Source organism: Phodopus roborovskii, unplaced genomic scaffold, assembly GCF_943737965.1.
Source record: "Phodopus roborovskii unplaced genomic scaffold, PHOROB, whole genome shotgun sequence".
NCBI lineage: Eukaryota > Metazoa > Chordata > Mammalia > Rodentia > Cricetidae > Phodopus > Phodopus roborovskii.
The window spans coordinates 9,529,911-9,550,457 of record NW_026126424.1 but is presented as its reverse complement, the minus strand read 5'-3'; the positions used below and the strand labels follow the sequence as shown (position 1 = coordinate 9,550,457).

General features: G+C 36.1%; 1 protein-coding gene across 3 annotated transcripts in view; it reads right to left on the bottom strand.

The window, feature by feature from the left end:
* The window catches only part of Fnbp1l (formin binding protein 1 like), a 75,693-nt gene that overhangs the window by 39,259 nt on the left and 15,887 nt on the right, over positions 1-20,547 (bottom strand). For all 3 annotated transcript variants that reach the window (XM_051185581.1, XM_051185582.1, XM_051185583.1), the window contains exon 2: positions 9,145-9,260. In XM_051185581.1, the coding sequence (XP_051041538.1) occupies positions 9,145-9,260 (116 nt within the window). The remainder of the gene's footprint in view (positions 1-9,144; positions 9,261-20,547) is intronic.

The window sequence follows — 20,547 nt, the reverse complement described above, 5'->3', positions numbered from 1 at the left end:
ATCAATGTCATTCACAATCGACTGTCCCTTCCCCCACTCTGTGTGTGTGTGTGTGTGTGTGTGTGTTTGTTTGTTTACTGGAATATTTCTAACCAGACATGAAAGAATTTACAATGAAAACTTTAAGACACTGAAAAAATTAATTGAAAATAGAAAAACCTTCTATGCTCATGGATTGGCAGGATTAATATTGTGAAAATGGCCATACTACCAGGATTTTAAAGTTCAATACAATCCCATCAAAATTCCAACACAATTCTACTACTAGACACTAGAGACTAACAAATAAAAAGCCCAACGCCAGGGATGGGTTACTCAGTGAGGTCCTATATGCCTCCAAACATCACAGACTGCCGCCATTGATTGCTCTTGGCTGGCACCTATAACTTGATGGCAAGACCTTATTGCTGAAGACAACACATCCTTAAGTCAAAAACAGGTAACATCAAGCTGATATGTACCCGGAAGCATCATTCCTATTAGCTAGCCTTCATGGTGCTGCAAGGTACTATGCAAGCTACTGGGGAAGAAAAATAATCATCAATGATACCCAGCTACAAACCCTACACACTACAATTACTACTGACTCAGCAAGATAGGTCCACTGGTGCAATAGTGACATGAGCATAATGGAAGTAACCTACCAATTTCTGACTGGACTTAGGCCCCATTCCATAAGATGAAACTTAAACCTGGCACCATCTACCATCTAAAAACCTATTGCTAGACAGTTCGTAGGCTGGAAGAACCTACTATAATGTTGCTAAAAATGGGCAGAGTATTAAACCAACTCCTAATGCTTATAGATCACTTACATTTCTTAACTCTCATCTGTGAAGCTCTTATCTGCAATAGATAGTGATTAACAAAAATACGCAAAACTGGCCAAGGAATAGAAAACAGACTACAGAATGCTCAGGGGAACATATAGACTACCATAATTAGTCATATACTCACAGCTAAGGCAGTTGATGACAAAAAGGAAAAATAGTATCTTCCGGGCACAGCAGGGAAGCTGCACTTATGAACTCACAGTGGTACTGTATGTTACTGTGTTGTCTTTGAATTGTCTGATTGCTGAGGAAGGAGGAAAAGCTGCTAAAAGACATTTGGTTATAAATGTTGCTGGATTAATCCAGGATTAATCCAACCTATAAATTTTAAAAATGCCTTGGCTTCAAAATTGAAGTCTACGGACATGTTATTTTGGAAAACAGGTTCTGCTATTGTTTCTACAAAAGATGAAATGCTGTGGATTCTTTCCAGACTAATATGGTTGGATCAAGCCAGACCCCCTGAGGCAGTGAACCAGGTGATTCAACATCAAAAACAGCTGAGAAGATGCAACCTCACATAATACTACAGTCAAGATTTGGCTAGGGTTCTGTGTATTCTCAGAACTCCTTGGGCTTGATAGCAACCCCAAACAGCAGGAAGCAGTTTGGAGAGAACTATGCCCACATTCCCAAATATTTTTTATAAATATTTGTTTTTCATTCACATAAATGGTTAATGATCACAGTCAATCTCTTTCTAAAGAAAAAAAGTAAATACGATATAGAAATGAATACTTTGGTATGGATTTTGGTTTATTGATAAAGATTTAAGGTCATTTTTGCTATATGTATATTACTACTCTTGATTAGGTATGTGTATACAGCTCTTTTAAAAATGTAATGCATAATTAAACACACATAAATAGTCATCTATAATAATCAAAACTTAGACTAATTAGGTTTTCTAGATATACAGAGATATATTTCATAATTAAATATACATTATAGATAAGCACCTGTAATAGTCAAAACTTATGCTAATTAGGTTTTCTAGATATACAGAGATATATTTTCAAATGGCTAGGCATTCTTCAAACCCTTTCAAAGGCCTACAGAATATGGCATTTAAAACGGTTTAATAGGGTTTTCCATGACAATGAGACACAACTGCTCCTGGCAACACCAATTACATCACAGAGAAAGATCAGCACTGAAGAAACTCATTCTGGAGTTTGCCTTTAATGGGGCCCACTGGGCAAAGAACTGCCCTTGCCTGGACTGCTTGACCAGCATGCTGTCCAAACTGTTATAAAGCAAAATGACTGTTGAACTTGCCAAGAGACAGGATGGTCCTTCAAGGTTCCTGCTTTACAGAAAAAAGCAACTGATGAATTCTGCCAATACAAGACAGATCTTCAAATTTCCTACTTCATTAAAAAGTCTGGCAGACATTCTGGGCCTATAGGTTGAACAGGGATGCCCCAATATTACAGAGGAACTTTGGTGACTGTCCAGGCAGTGAGATGTCTCTGTCAATTTTAGATGTTAAGTATTATCCTTCTGGAGTCTTTGATGGAGTTGAAGACAGATAGTTATGGTTCTGGTTTTCCTTAACCATGATAAAAGATCAGTTACATATAAAACTTTAGACTCACAAAAATAGGATCAAGGATAGAATACTTTCTTTAAATTTTGCCAAATGTTAATGGACTAAATATTGTTAATTATAGTTCTTGCTTAATAACTGTATGCTTATATTTAATTTTACTATGTTAAAACCTTTTTTTATTTAGACAGAAAAGAGATGATGGGAGATGTCCCTCTCTATGCTGTGAATATGTTTCTCTTATTGATTGATAAATAAAGCTGTTTTGGTCAATGATGAAGCAGGATGTAGCCAGGAAAAAGTATAGGTGGGACCACCAGACTAGGAAAATTCTGGAAACTCAGAAAGGTATCTCAAGAGAGATGCCATGTAGCTACTTGGAAGGCAGGATGCCCGGACATTCTCCGGTAAGCCAAGACCATGTAGAGATATGGAGAGTAATAGAAATGGGTTAATAATTGGAGAACTAGCCAATAATAATCGTGAGCCTTTGACCAAACAGTTCTTAATTAACAGAAGCCTCTGTGTGTTTATTTGGGACTCAACAGCCATGGGACAGGGCAGGACAAAAGCCTCTGTCTACTTAATCCTACTGTTAGCTGTGGAACTACTAGCAATTATTTGCTTTGGAGAGAAGGAAAGACAGCAGGAAGTCAACTCAGTAGAATATCACACATCTGTGAATATTGAGACAGCACAAATTGATCTTACAGGATTTAAGAGGAAAAAAAAAAGCACAGAAGTGTGTGGATAGGGAAATAGGGGGTAGATCAGGGAAGAGTTAGGGATGGGGTGAATATAAAACTCTTAATGACTAATTTTTTGAAGTAAAAGTTTACACACATAATACATGATCCCACTATGTTGTTTCTGGATATGCAAAAACAATCAACCTTAAAGTCCTAAAGAGACTATTTGAATATCCACATCCAAAGCAACACTTTACATAATAACCAAAGGTAGAAACAATCCAAATTCCCAACAAGTGAGCAAATAAAATGTGTGTGTACAAATAATAGCATTCATCCTAAAAAATCAGAAGACAGAGATGTGCTCAGGTAGGAACAACATCTCTTTCCTGGCCTGACAAGTGCCAACACCTACTTCAGGCGCCTCTGGCAGTCAGTAAGCCTCTGGTCCTTAGTACAATGGACAAGCAGAAGCTAGGGATCAAAGTGCAAACATGACAGGAGAGATGCAACAGAACTTAGTAGGGCATGCTAGTCAGGCACTGAAGAAATGGAATATAGGGATAGATAATGCAGCCCATAACAAGGAGATGGACAAGTACAGCCCATGGTACTGTATCACGGGGTGAAACTGTTATGTAACACACGAAACCGAACACTTCATCTATTTCTTCTACCTGAGTTAAGTGGCCATGGTTCTCTTCAAATTAAGTAAAAGTAAGAACTGTGCTACTCAGTGATCCATCCAAAAACAAGAAAACTAAGCTAAAGTCTAAATATCAGAGACTGAACTCTTCAGCCTGACTAAAGGAACACTCCATTTTGAATCTTAAATATTTTGCACAGGGCATTCTCTATACTAGTTGATGGTTATACATTAAGTAAACGGCTTCTATTTCTATTTCTTTTCTATTCCATACTTCTATGCCTCATTTTCCCCTTTATTTTAAAAGAGGAAAAGAAAAAAAGGAAAGACCAAAGCATGTCAGAGATTTTAAGTATTACAACATGAATACTATTAATATATAAAGCTATATATTTCACTAAGAATATTATCATAAGTGAAATAAGGTAGATACAAAGTAACAAATATGTCTATAAGGTGCCAAGAATATTCAAACTCATAAAAAGGCAAATAGGAAAGTAGTTTATAAGGGTTAAAGGAGGTTGAATTGAGAAGCTATTATTTAATGGGTAGAGTATTTCTGTTCAGAGTTATGGAGACAGATGATGGTAATATAGCTACACAACCATGTAAATGTACTTAATATCAATAATTTATACCTTTTAAATAGTTAACATGACCAATTTTATTACTTTGCTTCAGTTTTTAAAACTAAAAAATAGGCTATGGCCCCACTTATTACTATTTAGTAATAGAACATCTGAATATAACACATACTTTCGGTCTCAATGTTTATACACATACTAATGACAGATGCTGAGTAGACAGGTGACAAAATGAAATTAGAAGCTTTAAATACTGATGCATGAAAAACCCAAGGAAATGATAAAAAATGAAATTAACTCCAAGCTATGAAGGTATGCAAAATGGTCTTCTCGTGTAGTTTTTACATACCAGCTCCTACTTTTGCTTTATTTTCAACATGTCAAGAATATACTACACATAAAATATAGATGAATGTGGCTATATATTAGCATATCAACTCCAGTCTATACTCAGAGTATGTTACCAATGCATTATTACTGTTGTGTGATAAGCATAACAATGAGGCTTTTTAGGAAACTAGATCTTTTAGAAGAATATTTTTCAAGTATGTTTAAAATAGAAAATCCTATCTGTTCAATTTAGACTGAGGAACAAACTGACACCATAGACTTAAGTTTTTCAGATAAATTCTGCTAAGAAATTTGATCATTTATTCCCTTTTAAATTTAAGATTCAAAAGACTAACCAAATGAGAGCTATTGGGCTCAGAGCTTGAGTGCCTATCTAACAGACATGAGGCTCTGGGTTGATTCCCAGAAAAGGGTGAAGGGCTGAATAAAGTATACAAACTGGTATTATAAAAAAAAAAAACAGTTTTTTGAGTTTAACGTTTAAACAATGAGGTCCTTAAAGAGTGATATTTCCATCATGAAGACATCAACCCAACAGGTTTGAATTTAGTTTTCTTTCTTAAAAGGTTTTATGCTTTGCAAAATACATTCTGTTCAGATCATATAATCTAAGAAAATGCTTTCATATAACGGTCAGGAATATGCCTTTGCAGTTCTTATGGAAGTGCTTATGCTTGACTTCATTAGAAAAGTGACAGGTTATTGAATCATCCCACAAAAATTTAAGGCAGAAGCCTACTATAAGGCAGGTATTCTGTAAGTGCTAAAAACACAGTGGTTACAGAAATCAAACTCTTGTGACAGCAGTTTAATCACACTGAAAATACAATCCAGTTGTTACAAATCAAACTAGCTTAGTAACTGGTTAACAATTAAACTGAGCAGCCATCTGTTTAGGTGTAACAGAAAGAAGGATGATTAAATAAGAGTTCCAACGCACAAAAAAGCTCAAGAATGGGAACAGAAAGCAATGCAAAAAAAAAAAAAAAAAAAAAAAAACAAAACAAAAGCAAAGGCCAGGTGTACATTAATGATAGCCAAATGATGTCCAACTACACATACCAAGATGCAGTCAGTTATATGATACTGAAGAAAAGTTTTCCAAGTATTGTACTCTTTTTTTCTTTTGATAAAGTATCAAGAAAAAAAAAAGTTAATAGTCTTGAAGAGATTATTAGGAGGAAATCAGAAAACTAAAGTAATATACCGTCTGTAATTTACAAAAAGTTACAGAAACAAAAGTAAACACTATTTACTCAATCTTCATTAAAAAAAAAAAGCACTCTCTAAATGAAGTTTAAAACCTCAAGTAACAGAAGTACTCCAAATCTATCCCTCAGTCACTCAGGTTCATTAAATTGCTTGTTCTTACTAAGCACTGTTCCAGGACTAGAAAGAAACAGAACAAACCCCTCCCTTGGTAGATTTTATATTTTAGTATTAAAATTCTTAACTCTAACCCTAGACTTAAGAAGTAGAAATTATTTAAGCAATAAAATTCAGTGATTCAATTCAGGTAGGGATATGTACTGAGGCAAAGTAGGTGGCAAGAGGCTAACAGCAACTACTGAGTTTCTGCCAGATCTGTACAGACAATATAAATACAGCTGGGCATGGTGATACATACTGGTAATCCCCCTGGGCCACAAGGTAAGACCTTCTCGAAAAAGGAAGGGGGAAAGCCTACAGGGCAATAAAGCAGTCACAAGTCAAAGAACTGCAATCCAAAAAAAAAAATATTTAAATCAATCAATATCCAACATCAAAATACAGTTAAACAACCATCATAAACAGATGGGTGAAGTGGTATACTCTGCTAATCCAGAACCAGAGGTGAGCAAATCTCTAAGTTGGAGGATAGCCTGGTCTACACAGTGAGTTCTAGGACCACCAGGGTTACATTGAGACCCCGTTGCAAAAAATAACATAGAAAAGAAGAATTTAAAAAAAGGAATAATGGGAGGTGGGCACAGGTTGCACTGGTATCAAAAATGCTTTGTCTTGCAATGTATTTAAATTGGAGCAGGCATGATGATACAAGACTGAAACCCAGAACTTGACAGGCTCAGATAGGATAGGAAGGATGGTGAGTTGGAGGCCGAAGTGGTTAAGTATCAAGACTCTGTTCCCAGTCCCCACAGGGAAAATGAAAGGGAATATTTAACAACCTGAGTACAGTTATTACAAAGAACAGAGAGTACCTCACTGAGCAGCATTATCCTCCTAAACATAGAATCAACCTCTGTAAGGAAACCAAGAGTAGGTAGCTAAAAGAGGAGGAAATAAACATGACAAACCTCTTCCCTTCTTGAACAAAAAACACTCTAAACAGCATCTAACAATTCAATCATTTACCAGTCATTCATTCAAAGCAACAAATCTCCATGTAGAAAGAAGGAAGGAGTAGCCTGCTTCAAATTAAAATGCCTCCTCCCAAACCTTCTTTACCCAAACCCCTCAACATTATCTAATGAAATAACCCTGCTACTGAGTGCCAACCCTTAGGACGGAAATGTGCCAAATTCCTTAAGTGTGTGACATTCCTTTAAAAGAGGCAAATCCTCACATAGCACGGTCATGACAAGTCCCATTTCTCCCTATAAAATTAGACTTTTTTATATAAATAATTCTGAGCTCCAGCCACCCCCCTTCATTAAAGTACTAGTACCCATCCCTCCCTTAACAAGTAAGTGAAACCATAGTTTATCACCAGTTTCAGAATAGCAGCAAACAAGCCTGAGCATTGATGAGGAAGTCAGTCCTGTTACTCCAGCAAAACTGTATCAATCCACTATAACTCTGAGATCTTGGGGTTAGCCCGCATAATTACATACTGTATTACTTTAATTAGATTAAGTATTACTTTATAAATTATCAGCATTTTGTTATGCAATTTGTAATAGTACTCTTTCCAAGTATACCATCACTTTGCTAAGAGTTTTAAATTATCAATCTAGTACAAAGTCATTGAAATAATAACACAAAGGTGCACAAAGTAAAAACACTTCCCCCTTTCCCTTGTCCACAAGAGCAACAACTAAGAACAGCTGTTATTAGTAAAATACTAACAGGCTCCCTATTTATAGTCTTATATGAAAAAACCAGAAGGGAATAGATCAGGAAATTGGTACAAGGTCATATAATAGTTTAAATAGTAAATATCATAATAGTTTTTTTAAAAAAAGTAAGAGTTTTGCAAATCATTCAAAATCATTCACTCATTATACTAGACCTTAGTCTTCCCATACCTTGTGAGCTGAGCTGACTACAAGGATATACCTTCTTTCTGGGTCTACTATCTTTAGCTATCTTTTTTCTATCATTACCTATAAATCATTTCAATAAATCATACAAAATAAGAATATAACACAACCCTAGTCAAAATGGTAAAATGGAATCTTATTAGAGTAACTAGAAAAAAGAAGGCAGAAGTGTGTGGCACACACCTTTAATCCCAGCACTTTCGAGGTCGAGTCATAGGCAAGTGGATCTTTGTGAGTTCGAGGACAGTCAGAGCTACAAAGTGAGCCTGGAAAAACATTAAAACAAAAGGTAGTAGAGACTTCTACTCTTCCTCCTATCTCCCTATATGCTTCCATCCCCTCTCCTCTAGTCTCTTCTCTCTCCTCTAGTCTCTCCTCTCTTAACCATGTAACAGAGAAGAGCATCTCTCTAAGATGCAGAGGGTGAAATGAAAAATCTAGAGGTGAGGGAGTAGAAAGGAGGGTGGTCAATGGAATTTATACACAAAAGAAATAAGGAAACATAGAACTATAACAAGGAGCAGTTTATTTCACCCCCAAATGGAAAGATGTCTGGATTTTTCAATCATGTATGCCTATAACTCCTAGCTAAAACTTTTATAGGCTGGTCTTCAAACTTTAAGCATTACTTTTATCAAGGTCAAGCAAGACTACTTGTAAAACTATGATAAACAATGATAATTGTATTATTTGAACAAAATCTTAAGAGTAATTCTAACAAATTTAAGATTTAAAAATTTCCCTTTAAATATTCTGACAATAAATATTGTTAACATAGTAGCTTAGCACAGTACAAACTCCACTGAGACTTAGAAATTCTCAAGTTCAGTGTATTAGAAAGAATTCTAAAAAATAAGTATTAGGGAGGGGTGAAAGTGTAAAACACTGAATATCCCAGGTCTTGTTTGTTTACTCACTAAACCATTTTATTCAGAAACTTGAAGGTGGAAAGAGACTAAAAGAAGACATCAGGCTCTGGCTGCTTAAACAAGGTCTCCCCCTTTGCTCTGAGGTTTAAGTATTTTAAAAATCTTTTTTTCTGCAGTCAAAGCAACTTAAGATCTAAGTAGTCAACATTCCCTGTGGTACAAGGCACTGATTTAACTAAATTAACCATTAGTTTTCTAATTCAAATCAATTTGGATAAAAATACTAGGCTTAATCTGTACAATATTAAGCTGCTTAAACATGTAATTTCATTTTAAAAGTAAAAAAATAAATCAACTTACCTCAATTGTTTCGCATAGTTCTGTTCAATTTCAATCCTCTCTTTAACAAATTTAGCGTATCTTTCCAAGAAGTCAATTCCCCATTGTGTATGCTTATCTAAGCTATCGAACTGATCCTAGAAAAGGAAAGCAAGAACAGGTTGAACAAGCATGAAACAATTATTTTAACCAGTTTCTGATATTTGTACAGAGAAGTAATTAAGTATAAAGTGTAAGAGGAAACCCCTGGCTCTAGCCATCATTTCCTAAATCAGAAGGACAAAATGCTAGATAAGGACTACCTTTGGTCTGCAACTGTAGCTCTTCTAGACTAACTATCCTTTGCAGATTTTGGTCTTGCCAAGGCTCCACAACCACATAAGACAATTATTTAGTGTGTACTTATACCACATAAGACAATTATCTAGTGAGTACTTATCATACCCTACTATCCTGTTCACAGAGGGCTAGCAATGGGTTTGTAAAGTGAAGCAGCAAATCTCTAAGACAGTAGCAATGGCACATGTACCCAGTGTCTAGAACAGGAAGGAGGAAGCAGAGGAAACAACTGTAAAGACAGACTCAGGAAACCAAAGACATGGAGCAGCCAAGGAGAGGGAGATTATCTTTTGGGATAATAAAGCCTTTAGGCTACAGGAAATAACAGACACACTCACCCTTTGCTCCTAACTTCCAATGGGCCACACTTAATAAGCAGATAAACGAGGAGGACATATTCATGGGTGTGCTGAGGAACTACCTGGCATTCTTACACAGGAGCCCCCTCATCACCTGCACATCAGTGAGTTCCACCTCATATCTTGACTTCTGCCCCTTTCTATGAACCCAGGAAGGCAGTTTCCACTCTTCCTTTCCATTGCACTTTGCTGATCCACTTTATTCTATCAAGGGTTTTGTATTCCCAATTCCTAATTGCCCATGTAGTACAAGTTCTGTCAGTAGTAGAATTTTACCCATCATCACAAGAAAAGATAAAGTTAAAGCAAATAAAATGCAAAGCAAAAGAAAACCGCTTTCTGGGTAAACATATACACATGTGTCCTGTTGGTTCTGTTTCTCTAGAGAACACAGGAAAACTTTACTTTGATACAAACAGAACTTGGCAGTCAAGTGTTTTGGCCTGAGCTCCTCTACTAGGTCCCAACAGACAAAAACAAAATGGATTTGCTCATGCTGAAGGTCCCTGCCCACGATGCCCAAACTAAGCCATCTGGCCTGAGAACTCAGGAGAAGGAGAAATAGACAGGTAGTAATAACCAAATCCCTAAACAGGCCAGTTCTAACCCACACAACTGCTTTAGCAACGTCCACAAGGAAAGTAACTTTTAAACCTTCAAACTGCCTTTTGCTCTGTTCTACTTTCTCAGCCCTTCTCTGTCTGCAGGACAAGCACACTCCTTGTGTTTTATGGAATCAAGTGTTGCTTGTAAACCAGGTCAATTATAGTCTTTTAACTTTTTAATTTTGTCTTCTGGCAGATTTGCTGCCAATAAAAGATACAGTATCTGTAGATGACAATGATACGTGATAGATGCGTTTCCAAACATTATCAAAATGCTTTCTCCGTAATTCAGATTTCTTTGAAGAAGCAACTAATTAACCATTAAAGCTTCCCTGTATCTCCTGAAGATACAAAATTTCTCAAAATTACATATTATGTAAGCATATAACTGACAGCCATTTATTTAAAAGGGTCATGTCTTTAAAGCATCCAAGAGATAAACAGTAAATTTATGAGAAACACATTTTCAAGGGTCCTGCCCAAATCTTCTTGGGGACACTAAACAATTTGTCTTCTTGTTTTTGTAAGATTAGCTATAATAATATATCTCAATGCTCTATTTACTCCTCTCATTTTCCCCTTATCTATAAATAAAGTGAATAAATTTCAACCTTATTTCAACTTCCCTTTCAAAAGTTCTATCAAAGCACAAAGCTAGTGACTAAATGTGTAACCAGTCAACACACTACATTGCTGATAGCTAACAGTTTTTTCAAAGAACATTGTTTTTGTTAAAGACATTTATTACAGAGAATAAATGTTCAATCCATCTTTCCTTTAATGACTCACAAAAAAGTGGTTCTAAATATATGTGTATATTGAAACAGAACTCAACAGACATTATAAGCTAAGAAATACTAGAAATATCTGTACTTTAATCAAACTACACAATGAACTATGACAACTCTGCGGTGCATTTTGCTATTGTTGAAAATTAAAAAAATAAAAATAAAAACATTCTTTCCAGGGCAGCTACTTTAAAGCAGAGGCAGAAGAACCACTTGGGCCCAGGAATTTTAGAGGTGTTTCCTATGCAGCTTCTAAAGTACTTAGCTTGTTGCCATGTTGTTGGTATATGTTGTTAATACATATTAGTATCTGTACTACAAGAGTAAACAAGAAGTGTTTACTGGGTCTGTGGCCTCATTCTTAGCATATATAGCTTCTAAAACATTTAGAATCCCCCGAGTGACATGGTTCTTTGTTGATCTTCAAGAAAGGAAACTTTTTCCTTCTCAGTCTTATGTGTACATGATCTCATAGTCCCCTTTTAACTACACTTGATTTCATTGCTAATATGGTGGAGCTTGGAGTTGGAGGTTGTTTACCAAAGAAATCCTGTTAATACAGGGTTGAAACTTTCAGCCTTCTTAGAAAAGGGGTTGGATACTGATTCCAACAATCAATTATTTAATCAATAATGCTTATGTCATGGAACATCCATAAAAAACCTAAACAATGTGTTTAGAGAGCTTCTTGGTTGATAAGCATACCATGTGCCACAGTGACCAAAGATCTTACTTGCACTGAGCCTTTCTGGACTTCATCTCATGTACCTTTTCATATGGCTGTTTACCTGCATCTCATCATCAAATAATAGGCTAAGAGGTTTCTGAGTTCTGTAAGCCATTATAGCAAATTGTGAAGCCTGAGAAGGTCATAGGAACACCTGACTATAGTTAAGTCATTTGGAAGTACTAGAGTACCCAATGGGGGATCAGTCCTATAGTAGTTAAGCCCTTAAGCTTATCAAGTGTTTCCTTCATTAAAAGAAAAAAACTAGTTTTTTCTCAAAATACAGTAGAATGACCAAACATTATCTTGCCATTTCTTACTGTCTGCCTATGCTCAATGTATTAAATGTTACCTAATATCTCTTTAAATCCAAGACAGTAGTGTCAATTCATGTTTTACACACTAGTAGAGTTCTAGATACTATGAAGGATTTCTGTCTAGCTCAAGGATCATCTTGCATGCTCTTTTCTTAAGATTCCTGCTTTAAATAATTACCTATGCTTGTCTGCTCTGCAGTAAGTCATTGTTCCCATGCTGAAAAGTTAGAACCGAGTTCTCCTGCACTCAGGAGGCTGACATGGGAGAATCAACTAGACTGAGGTTAGCCTAGGCTACACAGGGAATTCAAACCTAATCCAGGTACATATACTGACACTTTGTCTCAACAAACTAAACTGTTTTTAAAGAATATGCTATTTTATTAATATAAATACTCAGAATTAGTGTTAGAGAGTTGGACCTGGAAACTAAGGGAAGAGCAAAAGTTCAAGATCAGCTACATACTAAGTTCAAGACCTACCTGGACTATATGGCAAGTCCCTATCTCAAAAACACAGAACAATCAAAAATAAAAACAAAAGTACTAGGCAAGTAACAAGTAGAAAAATTAAAAGTGCAATAATTAAATATCCTTTGACTTTAAAGTAAGTAGGTTCCAAATAAATATCAACTTTATTAAACAAAACAAAAATCCGTGTGAAAAGTAGCATGAAAGTAAGAAACAAGCCAGGTTGGTTCTTAGTGAAACAGACTTTTCATAATAACCACTGGGAGCAGGAATAAGATCAGAGTTGGAAGGAAAAACAGTTGAGGACAAGTTTTATGTGAGAAACATTCTGCAATGCTATACTCATATTTTATAGGTTTTCTTCTAGCTCAAACAGTAAATCTACAAGCTGAAAATAATTTTAAAAAGTCAATATATTTAAAATGCAAAAAAATCTTCAGTTTATGTTAAGTTTTGCACAACTCATCTTGATCTTCAAACAGGCACATTAATTGCAATATATGAAGAAATAAATCCTATAATCCTAGAATTTGGGAACAATTGCAATGAGTTCAAGGCCAGCCTCAAGAATACAGGGAATACTGGCCACCAAACAACAATACTTAAAAACCTAAGATATTTGGTAAATAAATGTTCATTTTAAATTATTTAATTTTACTAATTATTTTACTTGAATCACCTTTAAATAGAACCAAAAATTACACTGGTTGGCTGACTGACAGATGTTGGAAACTGGACCTCACAATCCTCCTGTCTCAGCATTCCCACAGCTGGATAAGTGTTCTCCACACAATCCAGCTCATGGGTCAATTTTGTAGAAACAAAATAGTATCAGTTACAAAGCTGGTCTAGTTATTTTAAATCCAAAAACATTAGATCACAGAGTAATATTTGCTGTTACATAAGTCTTAAATAATCTACATTTTCATAATTTATATAATTATTAAATTCAAAAAACAAATGCTAAATCCAGAAGAGATGACAAAAAGAACTTCATCTGAAACTCTGGCACATGAAAGGCACTTAACTGCTGCTGGTTGACTAGTCATTCTGTTTGCACAGTGCTTTGGAATTTACAAAGCTTTTGCATATTTTACTAGATGTCACAAAATCTTTTCAAATATGGCATTTTACAAATGTGGACAGGAAGTTTCTGAAATTTAGAAATTCACCATGTATTTTCACTCTAAATCTCATTTTCTTTCTACTACAAGATATAATTATTTGGTTAAAGTTAATAATTAACATTTATTAGGACACAGTGGTCTCAGACATCTCATTTTGATATAAGATCACACAGCTTCCTCCTCTAACCTTGCAAATACCCCAGGGGAAAGGATAGAGACAATCTAAAACTTTTGGTGGATAAAGCTACTCTGAAAACATCTACAAGTTAGAAATAAAGTAAGAATACTGGGCTGGTGAGCTGGCTGTGCACATAAAGGTGCTTTGACACCAACTCTGGCAGCCTGAGTTTGATCCCCAGAGTCTATGTGATGGAAGGAGAACTGACTTTGGCAAGTTGTCCTCCGGCTTCCAGAAGAAGCTGTGGCACTCATGCCCACCCACAAACACACATACACATGTAAGTAAATACAAAAAAAAAAAAAAACAAAAACAAACAAAAAAAAAAAACATAATCAAAGCAGGAGCAGGCAACTTATCATCACTACCCTATTCTTGCTCTCTTTGGCATGTCTCTCATTCCAGATTGCTAGGTGTGTCCAATTTCCTTGTTCCATGCCTTAATCATGTTCTCTTCCTTTCAAACACATTCATTCACACTGAATGAATGTGTGAAATGAACGCCCCCCCCATTAGTGGTGTGCCCTAAATTAATCTTTTCTCATATTAAGTTCAAGATAGTTCTTCTGCTTCTTTCAAATTTGTTAAAACATTTCAAGTTAGTTTACTTTATTTAGCTCAGAATAAGGAAATTATCCTAAGAGGTAGAATCGGCAACAATTTGAATATCCCATACTATGTGGTAACTGGAATTATGGTTTTTGCTCCAATAACCTACTATAACATGTGCTAGTCATAATATATCTATTCAAGATATTTTCATCTAGATAACTTAAATCTAATTCAGTATAAAACAACTATCACAAAATGTTACAAGTTTTTTTCAAGTCACTTTTAAATATACAATTCTTGCTTTTATAATTACTTTGATACAGCCTTGCATCCAAATGAAGTTCCAATAAAACAGTCTGGTAAAGTACCAGGGGACACCACCATTTAAAGAAGACTTCTTAACTGAAAGGCTGAATAATGACTCTGCTGTCCTAGTTTAGACTTACTTTATGGCTCTGATTTGGCTGCCAGAGTTTCTCCAGCACTTCTGAATACCAAACTACTACCAAAGACACTTAAAGACCTAACACAACTGACTCTCCTCCTCTAACTCCGTATGTTTCATGGAGCTAAGAAATCAATTATGCCCCAGAGTCAATCAATAGCATCTACACACAAAGAAAACTGAACAAGAATGTACTTTTGTATAACAACTTAGTTATTTTGATGTTTCTTTTATGTAGAATTAAAGGTTGTATATTTAGAGAACTCAGGCATCTTTAAACTTTTCAATTCAATTCTAAATTAAGCTCACAGTGACTTAATTTCAATACAGATTATCCTCACCACAATTTCCTTTATAGCTTCTCTTTTTAACCCTGACTACACCTCTACCTACCTCAGATGCCATTCTTATGGTTATTTCCATTGTAGTTTACAATACTACAGCATGACCCTCCTGCACACTTACACAGAAACTCAAGAATCTCATTCAGATGGCTTGTTCTATCTGTTTCCCCTAAAAACCCTAGTCCAGCAATTGTTTAGCCCCACAGAGACTAGTACTAACATATTATTACTATCTTTTATTCCCCCCTTTCTTCATTCCCATCTTTACACTTGTTGGGTTCCATAAGCCATCATTATAATCACTCCTTGCAAATATTGCTCACTGTCCTTGCCACTGTCAAATTTTAACACTGATCTTATATTCAGCTTTTAATCAACTCTTACTCATGTTACAGCAGAAAGGTAAAGACAAAGAATCAATCACACTGACCGGTCCAACTTTGAATTTTCTGTCTACTAAACTTGTAAGTTTTTAATGCTACTTAACTTGAGCCCATTTGCTATCCTATTATCTTAGCCAACTATCTTATACCTTATGCTTTCACATTGAATTTAAACCACCTCCTAGCCACTGCACTGATAGTCAACAACTTTACTTACTTCCTATTTCACTAAAAAACAAAAGAACAACTACTGGAAATTTCTATTCGAAAGTGGGATAGAAAGATGGGATGTTAAGCAAAATTAACATGCACTGTGAAGACTATCTATAGAGATATAATATTCCTTTTATACACAGATATTTAGCAGTGAATAATGATAAGGACTAAGTACACACGTGCACACACACACATAGGAATTTCATAAGAAACTACATTTACTGTAGTAAGTCTTAGCCTCTTATACAATCTTTTGTGACCCAAAAGTTCTATCCAATGCACCTCCAGAACAGTCTTATAATTTCACTTATCAAAGGTGGGAGGAGCTTAGCATTAGCTGCCTTTTGAAATGTAGCCTGAAAGCCACCAAAACAGCTAATGCTACTGCTAAAACACTTTAAGATTTACTGTTTCTTGAGGGGGTGTCTTATCCTTACTCTGAATGTTTCTCTTAATACTCCTTCCTGCTTAAATACATGTTAATCTCTCTTCCTAATAAACTCCACTCTTCCATACTGGCTCATCCCACAATTCTTTTCTGCAGCAAAGTCAAGAACTCCAGCTTCATTCGAGCAGAGGTCTCTGCAAAGAACACCTCAAACTGTTAATGGTTGTAGCATGGAGCGGTGTCAATCTCCTACCCCAAGCTACTGACATACTAACACTTTTTTTTTTTTTTTTTTTTTTTTTTTTAACCACAAACACCTGTGTGCTTTCTGTCTGCCTCTTTGGATCACACTTCATCTTTTGCTTGCCTAGAAACCAGCAGTCTCAAGTTCAGCTGTTAAAACATTTAAGTCTCCAGGCTTACATACACTTGGTTTATTCCAGGAAAAGCAAGAAGCTGATTAAGGTACAACTAAAAGGCCAGGAAGGAAAGTAGCTGATGTTGAAATAAATGGAGATATACAAGGGTCAGAATGCCAATCATATATCTATATCATCTACCCAAAACCATTCCCACTTAGTCCAGTTATCTATTCTTGGTCTCTGAACTTCAGATTCCACATCTACATGGCTTTAATGGGGAAAAGATTAAATATTAAGTATAAATAGAGCATTTAACACAAAACTTGGTACTGGTATCTATTATTAATTTGTTTAATTCATCAAAGGAAGAATGCTAAGCTTGGCATTAGACATAAAATGCAAGTAAAAAATGTGAAAAGGAGCACAATTAATCAAATAGTCATAAATCCAACTTTAGTGGCTAGTATCTACGGGATGTATGTAATACTAATAGTTAACAATAGTTAGAAGTCAGATTTAAATAATTCAATCTCATACAAGATTTGGGTTTCTTATCTTCTAGCAAATACATGTTTTGTGTTTTCACAGAATTTAAACTATAATGACAACATACTATTATAAAAGTTACACAGCCAGGTTGCAGTGGCTATAATCCCAGCACTTGGGAGGCTGAGGGAGAATTGAAAATTCGAGGCCAGCTTGAACTAGAGTGAGACTGACTCCAAAAGCAGAGGGGGAGCTAGGGAGACAGTTCTTACAGGCAGGAAGACCTAAGCTCAGTCTCCAGAACTCACATACAAAGCCAGGGTGTGTAACACCATGTGCTTCTAATTTCAGCAATGGCAACATGGAAAGTAGACTGTCTTGGTTAGGGTTTCTATTGCTGTGAAGAGACATCAAGACCATGACAACTCTTATTATTATTAATTAATCATTATTAATCATGGCTCACTTACAGTTCAGAGGTTTAGTACATGATTGTCAGGCAGAAAGCATAACAGCATACAGGTAAGCATGGTGTTAGAAAGGGTGCTGTGGAATAGTGGGCATGGCTTGAGCATACATGAGACCTCAAAGCTCATCTCCACAATGACACTTCCTCCAACAAGGCCACACCTCCTAATAGTGCCACTCCCTTTGGGGTCCATCTTCTTTCAAACCACAAGGTCTTAGTCAGATCCCTCCAAATTGGCTGGTATGCTAGTTTAGCCTATGTGGTATTTTGTGTATGATCTAACAAATAAAGCTTACCTGAAGATCAGAGTGCAAAGCTAGCCACACTACCCAGTCATAGACAGACAGTGAGTGGTGGCACACATCTTTAATCCCAGCACTAGGGAGACAGAGGCCACTCTGAACTACATAAAATTGATTCTGTCTAAAAGAGAAACAAAACTCACACAAAGGTGATCCCAGCACTTGGATACACCTTTAATCCCAGCACCAAGGAGGTAGAGACAAGGAGTGACAGCTGGTCTGAGAAAGGAATATAAGGCAGGAGTAGACAAAAGAGAGAGTCTGAAGACTTGTAGAGACGGAAGCAGTCTGAGGATTCATACAGATAGGACCGCCCATTTGGTCTGAGGTAGAACTGGCTGCTTTGCTTCTCTATCTTCCAGCTACCCCTTACCAAATGTGACTCCGGGTTTTTAATATTAATACCAATTTGAATGAATTGTAGGATGAATTCATCCTACAAGTCTACTTGGCAAATTTCTAGGCTAATGAGAGAGACCATGTTTTGCATGAAAAACTTGGTGATAAAACTTGAGGGATGACACTTGAGACTGTCCTCTGACCACCATAAGCACACACATAAAAAAAAAAAAAAAAAAAAAAAAAAAAAGTATGACTGTGATCCTCACCCTCCTCTCTCTCTCAAAAAAAAAAAAAAAAAAAAAAAAAAAAAAAATTCTTATTGTGCTATAAATCTTAGCATCCTCAGGACACATTTTCCCCGTTTCTTTACTGGAAAATTTCATAATTTCATCTCTCCCCATAAAGGAAACACTTTACAGATGCTCATCCTTTTTGTTTCCCTGAACATGAACACTGCAGTGCAAAGACAGTACGAAGTTATTAAGTGGTAGGTAGCTCAATGGGTGGGCAGCACATATAGCATGAATATTGAAGACAAAGGGATGTTTCCAACTACTACCCTGCGGGTCAGCACACTACTCAGAATTTACGGATGGTTTATTTCCTGAGTTTTCCCTTTTAATGTCTCAGCCCTAGGCCGACCTTGGGTAAGTGAATTGTAGAAAATAAAAACCACAGATAATAAGAGACTACGAATCATCTCCCTGGAGCTGACATTTCACCAAGACCAGAGAACATAATCAGCAAACACAGAAGCCAAGAGCAGAACTGGTCTTTATGTGTACACTTTGTATTTTTAACACAGAAACTCTCCACAGCAGTGCTAGCTTCCTTTTGCAGGTTCCTCTTTGATTTCTTGGCATTCCTTGTTGGGTTCATTTTCTTTTTCACTTTGGCCTGCCTTTTCCTTTCTCAAAAGATTCTTAATCTCCTTGGTAAGTGCAAAGTAAGTATAAAATCTAATCATAGACCGTTAATGGCTAGAAGGGACTTTAAATATCAGTGTTTGTGGATAAAGAAGCCGAAGCATAGAAACTATTTGCCTAAGGTAACAGAGCTAATACAACCGAATCAAAGACCAGTGAGTCTTAATTTCCCGTTTTCTTGCTTCAACTCAAGTCTACTTACTTAAATAAATACTCTTAAGCTACATTCATTATTTAGAAATCAAATAAGCTTCCTGGTGCTAATCTAATCTGAAGGGATACTTAGCTGTTGGTATGTTCTTGGGAATAATTCCAAGGAGTGACCTCATACTACTCTTACCATGTAATTATGGTTAAATGCTGACATAATTTAATTCTATCCATATATGCTGTTATATTTTGGAAGAAGCAGAGCTGACACAGACAATACTTGATGCCATATTTTCATTAGTATTATTAGAAGGCTTTAACATGTACAATTAAGAAGTTATCATTAATGAATTATAGAGGATACATATACAAGTATTTACATCTGTCTGATGAGTTAGGTAGCTGGTCAGAAGTTTTCAAAACGGGGTGATGGTGATCCTCCCACCATCCACACCTACTCCATCCCACCCCCAAGACCTTTAACCAGCTTTGAAAAGGGAAGATGAGGTGGTACTCAGGTTCTGGACACTCATCAGGAGAAGCTCTTTCCTTCGGCTAAGAACAGCCATTACCCTGGTTTAATTATGTCATTTCTGTGACAAAACGCCTGACAAGAGCAAGTTAAGAAAGGGTTTGGCTCCCAAGTTTGAAAGTGCAGTCCACTACAGGAGGGAAGCCACTGTGGCAGGAACATGAGGCAGCTGGCAATATTAAATCTACTGTCAGGAAGCAGAGAAATGGAAACTGGTGCTCCACTCACTTGGTCCGTCCCATTCAATTGGGAATCCAAACAACAGAATGATACTGTCTACATTACAGCAGGTCAGTTAAACCTTTGATGAAATATCCTTGTAGTCAAATGCACAGGTGTTTCCATGATAATTGTAAATACTATAAAGTTGACAAGTAGTAATCACATTTGCTTTATCATCTATTTTTTTTTTTTTAACGTTTCTTTAATTATTTAACCTACTCACTCTGTTACATGACTTTTGGTACAAAGAATGAGACCTGAGTTCTACCTCTGGTCTTAAATAAATACACACTACTCTAATATGCCCAAAAGATTACTCTCAAACTACAAAAATATACTATTGTCCCCTCCTGTAGAGGAACCTGCCCTCAGGAAAACTGTCTATTCCAGAAGAC